This window comes from Crassostrea angulata, chromosome 1 (assembly GCF_025612915.1).
Source record: "Crassostrea angulata isolate pt1a10 chromosome 1, ASM2561291v2, whole genome shotgun sequence".
Classification (NCBI taxonomy): Eukaryota; Metazoa; Mollusca; class Bivalvia; order Ostreida; family Ostreidae; genus Magallana; species Magallana angulata.
Genome location: NC_069111.1, coordinates 38,280,756 through 38,286,174, shown reverse-complemented (window position 1 = coordinate 38,286,174; position 5,419 = coordinate 38,280,756). Strand labels below are relative to the sequence as shown.

Genomic DNA, 5,419 nt, shown 5'->3' with positions numbered 1-5,419 from the left:
AATATGTCAGTGTTTATTACTTAAAAAATACTTGGAAATTAACAACAAAAAGGAAAAAATGAAATCGATTAAAAGTTGCGATACAATCCACTACCTTGTCTTTTAGATAAACTAGCAGATCATTTTTTTCACTTTATTCTCATGATTTTACAAGGTCCAAATTTCAGGTACTTAATTTGAATCGTACTAGACAATATTTATTTACTTAAGTAGAAACTTTTAACACATACGCACATATGAGACATTTGAACCAGGACTCGATCAAATTCACTTTAAAGAGCATGCATCACTATACGCTAAATCATTAAATTTATGATGAATTTACATGTATGTATTTAAAATGAATATTCTTGTTTTATTTCTCTCCAATAAGATCTATTCCCTAAAAACTCTACACAGCAGTTATTCTAGTCCGACTACATATACAATTCCTAAACAGCGCTTTACATTTTTTGCGAAACATGTTATCCAAGAATCCATAAATCAAAGGGTTAACAATGAAGCTAATGATATATATACGAGCCAAGAAGGTCAAGGCCACAAGTGATTCCTTGTCGAGAATAAACCAAAAGTCACTAGTCACCATTTCTAGGACGCGCACTGTGACGCGAGGCAAAAGCGTCAGACAGTACACACCCGACATAAGAACAAACATCCAAGTGAACCTCAAGAATCGAGCGCGCTTGCGTTGGACGAACTTTGTCTGCTTGACTTGCTTTTTCTTCTTCTTCAATGTCGTGTCTAGAGTGTTGTAAGCAGAGGGACCACAGCTGGATAGTTCATGTCCGGAGGCAACATCTTCGATATAGAAAGTCGATTGCGATTTTGGTTCTTTTGCAATGTCGTTTACTTCCCTTGTGGAGAATATGGAAAAGTTACTGGCAGTATTATCTGAAAACCCGTCATTTGCGTCAATCACTGGGTTCATTCGAACTGTATTTTGTGCATGGTTATACTGTCGCTTGATTCTGACACCGACCATTGAATAGGTGACAATGATGAAGCCAATACCCCCTACACACAAAGCAGCTATGAATGAGGAGTATACTTTTGACATTATTATCGAACCTCGAGAGAGGCGCTGACATTTCTTTACATAAATCTCATTACTTGTGTCATAGTACAAAGCCGTATCACTCAGAAATAGCGACGGGATCGAAATTAAGAAACCCAAAATAGCAGTTGCAGCGATAGTTTGATTTTGTGTTATATTCAAACGCGAGAACGGGTTGCAGACTCTCTTGTACCGATGGAACGCAATTGCAAGCAAAATCAAGCCAGATATGGATGCCGGAAACGTGCTGATAAAATTCAAAACCTTACAGGAAAACTTTCCCGGATATCGCAGGGGATATTGATTTTCAATCACATACTGGCAACAGGATGTTAAACTCGCCATAAAATCCACCAGTGCCAAATACGGAATAAATCGACGGTCATCTATTTTGTTGGAAGAAAATTTGTAGTCTTTATAAACAAAAAGCACCATACAATTTCCAAAAGCTCCACAAATCATGAAAAATACTAACAGAACAGTATTTCCGATCAAAGCATTCACAAGTTCGTCCTCAATCTCTTCGACAAATGAAATGTTGCTGGGTAAACTTGAGTTTACGTAAGATGTGTTAAATTCCATGTCAGAGGTATGAAGGCGAACCAGCTACATGCACAGTCGTTAACTCTTACATGCAACTTCCTGATTTGTCAACTTTGAGGAAGATCAGGTTTCCAACAACATTCATTTTGTTTCCTTAAAACGTACTTTAACTGTTATTTAAAGTATTATTACAATCAGGGTACTCAAATTTCGATAATTTTAAACTTTTACACTCCTTGAAAATACACATACATGTATGAAGTGTAGAATATATATATATTATAAACAATATTTTTCTTCAGATAAGAATTGTATAGTAAATTGTTTATATTTTTAAATAAACAAAAAATAGTTAATACATGTAGCATGTATATGTACAGTAACTAATACTGAATTATAAAATTTACATGTTAATAATAAACGATAGAAAACATATAATTCTATATGATACATGTGTAATATTTTTTACAATATATGTTAGAGGAATGAAACAAAGCCGAAACGTTGGACTCTGTTAATGTGTCAGTCTTCTTTTTTTGAAGAACAGCCATACAGTAGTGACGTCAGCAATGCCATTATGGCTGCGCCAGCCCCCACCCAAAACGACCAACCAAAGCGAAAGTCGTGGCCATTATCAAAGGATATTCCCGCCTTCTTCTCTTTCGATGACTTGATGCCATACACTGCTACGGCTATCCCGATGCTCAAGACTGCCAAAATGAAAAACATACTCATATTCATACTTTTGCCTATTTCAATCATTTTCATTGTTAGCTACACTCTACTATTTTAGCATTCGTATTGTAAAGCATCATAGATGATGTGATTCATTTGGTAATTAATATAAAAAAAGGACACTTCTCTCAAAGTACTTGTTATTATTGCAAGTATCAAGACAACACTCATAATGTATACTTGTTAAACTCTAGCAGGGCGGACGTGATTCTTCCGGGTTCCTTATTGTTAAAATAATTAGGCCATTGCAAGTTTTTTCTTTGTTTAGCGTCCACCCAAAACTCAAAACCCTATCTTTCTATCAGGACAAAAGCACAAACCTTAGAAAAAAAAACACAACTTTAAAAGTTTAAAAGTTCAACAAAATAAAATTTGTTATATATTTTGAGGTATTGTCTTCACTTTGTAACAAAAATAACAAATACCTACTATATGATTGTCATTTTGAATGTTGTTATATTTGATTTCTGATCTGGATTTAAAAATGCGATCCTGAGTCCGACATATAAAAAAGCGATCTAATTTTATGAAAAAAAATTGTGTGTTTTTTTTTATTTTTACATCTCAAAACCAATCCGTCCGCGGACGCTAACCATAGAAAAAACTTAGAATGGCCTTACGATTTCAATTCTTAACACAAAATTAGAACCTTTTTATAATACATTAGATGACCATATTGGTGTTGTGATTATCATATTAAAAATTAACATAGTAGCATTTTTAAATTTGCGTTTTAAGTCCTTATATTAAATTTCAAGAAAAAAATTCCATCAGTGACTGAATGAAGTGAAACCCTTAAACAATCAGGCTGCAAAAACAAATGCAGACATGTTATTTTGTTACTTCCAACAGCGATTTACATAATTACTTGGTATGAGAAGATGAAAAAGCTTTGCACTAATTTATGTGCACTGATACTTACAAGCTGTAATCATCAGACCAGCAACAAAACCCGTGTAGTTGCAACTGTTGCACTGACAACACAGTGCCAGGGTGGAAACAAGCAGGGCTATCAGGCATACTGTCAGACCGACAGACATCAGACCCTGCGTTGCAATGATGTAATCTGGGACAAAAAACGAAATTTCAATACTCTACCCCTTTCTCTAGCTCACCACATTTCTCTCTCTCTCTCTCTCTCTCTCTCTCTCTCTCTCTCTCTCTCTCTCTCTCTCTCTCTCTCTCTCTCTAATAAGAATACTACAAAACGCGAACATTTAGATTATCATTTGCCTTTGCGCTTTTATTTTTAACTAGGTCACAGAAGATTATAATGGTTGATATTGAACTCACCATTACTTTCGGCGAGGTCTTTATTATTGTCGAACACCCATTGACATTGGGTCCCGTGACATGTAGCCCACAGCCCCTCCGTGCTCGATGTCTGTTCGCGCCAATATGGAGTAGCAAAACTCACAATAGCAGCCAGGTTGGTCACCACTAGCATAATTAGACCCGAAATAGCCGCACAACTATTCATCTTGTAGTGCACAATTACAACAGCAACAGAAAGTAAGGAAACGTTTTCTAGTAAGTTTGCTTCAAAGAGCACGCACTGAAAATCAGACTCTAGCTTTTCCTCTCCTCTCAGAAATTTCTTCCCTTTGCTCCGGTTCTTCAAAATAAGTTATAATTCGGCAAATGTTTCTGAACTTTGCACGCTCGACCAACCACTGAGTAATGTAGCAAATCGTTTCCCTGGAGACGACTCAGATTAAGAAAGTGCGTGGAAAATATCTTTATCACACGGCGTTACACTCTTATCACGTTAATCTTCTAAAAACCCCAGTAATCAAGAAGTCTCCCTAACGAAGCCGAGCTCCCAGAATTCACTGCGATGTGCAAATTAAGCATGCACTGGAATTCATATATTTTTTCACCAACGTTCTCGAGGAAGAGAATATATTTTCTTTTTCAACCTCCAACTAAACAATATTTCTTCCTGGTCAGAAATAAAGTAGATTTGATGTTCTTTAAAACGTTGTGTTGTTTTTTCTTCTTCTCCTCATAAAATTCTTACTACATCTTCTTAAAGATGAAAGAAGTTTCACTCAAACAAGCAATTAGGCTTAGGATTCTTAATTAGTAAGAATAAAAGCCGCCACATTCATTTCAAGAATGACGTAGGCGAAATTCTCTCAGCTGAAATTATATACTCACTTGAAAAACAAAAAATATGATACCACAGTACATCACCACTGAACAAGCTTTTCAAACAGGCTTTATCCACACTCACAATTATACATACATGTACCAGGCACTTGTTCTATTTTGAGAGATGGTAAATGTAATTGTTATTGTACTTGCCAATTCATGTATTTTCAGAAAAGGCCGGAAATAAACTTTGATCACGATTTATACCTACATGCATTTATTGGCATGTTGCCTTCAATTTTGATGTTTATACATGAATTAAAAAAAATCTAGTGATAAGAGTCATAAAACAAAATTTTTAAAAAATCCGGGAATATTGGCTCTGTCATCTTTGTATTTTCTTTAGAATTCTAGATTTTTTATAAAGTTAATTTGGAATATTATATACTCTATTTGTTTTATTAAGGCAAATTGAAATAAAAAGTTTTTTTCCCCGATTGAATCTTATTTTTGTTTAGATATAGTGATCAATCTTTCAAATGTGTACATGTATCCCTAAATGAAATTGAATTGGTTTTACTCAGCAGAGTTATCTTTCGTTGCCTTACTTCAAACGTTCTAAAAACTGACAAAATTTAATATAAAATTTTAAATCACCATGGTTGGTTATTATCCATCTTACAGAGTAAACACCAAAATTGAACTAAAACGCAGTTGATTTCCATTTCAGCAAGTCTGCAGGCATGTTTTAAATCATATAGGTAGATATTTGAATACTACATGTAATTCAATGTTTCTTATTAGTGATATTAGAGTAATTTTATCTGTATATACCAATTGGTACATGTATTCTTTTTTCTGTGAACAGAGAATATAATCCTGAGAGAGAGAGAGAGAGAGAGAGAGAGAGAGAGAGAGAGAGAGAGATTTATTTATTTCCTACATCTTCCCTATCCATAACTATTTATTTTTGCTTATAGAAATAAAAACAAA

General features: G+C 34.6%; 1 protein-coding gene across 1 annotated transcript; it reads right to left on the bottom strand.

Annotated features, from left to right (window-relative positions):
* LOC128156449 (lens fiber membrane intrinsic protein-like) lies at positions 1-4,595 on the bottom strand. The gene is made up of 3 exons (XM_052818608.1): positions 3,626-4,595; positions 3,255-3,398; positions 1-2,307 (listed from the first exon to the last, which is right to left on the bottom strand). The coding sequence occupies exons 1-3, from the start codon at positions 3,810-3,812 to the stop codon at positions 2,120-2,122; spliced, it is 519 nt and encodes a 172-aa protein (XP_052674568.1). The 5' UTR covers positions 3,813-4,595; the 3' UTR covers positions 1-2,119.
* Between the last annotated feature and the right edge of the window lie 824 nt (positions 4,596-5,419).

Coding starts and splice junctions, on each gene's coding strand:
- LOC128156449 (XM_052818608.1), bottom strand. CDS start 3,812: ATGAATAGTTGTGCGGCTATTTCGGGTCTAATTATGCTAGTGGTGACC. Junction 3,399..3,625: donor AGACCTCGCCGAAAGTAATG/GTGAGTTCAATA, acceptor TTTTTGTCCCAG/ATTACATCATTGCAACGCAG. Junction 2,308..3,254: donor TGGTCTGATGATTACAGCTT/GTAAGTATCAGT, acceptor TCATTTTGGCAG/TCTTGAGCATCGGGATAGCC.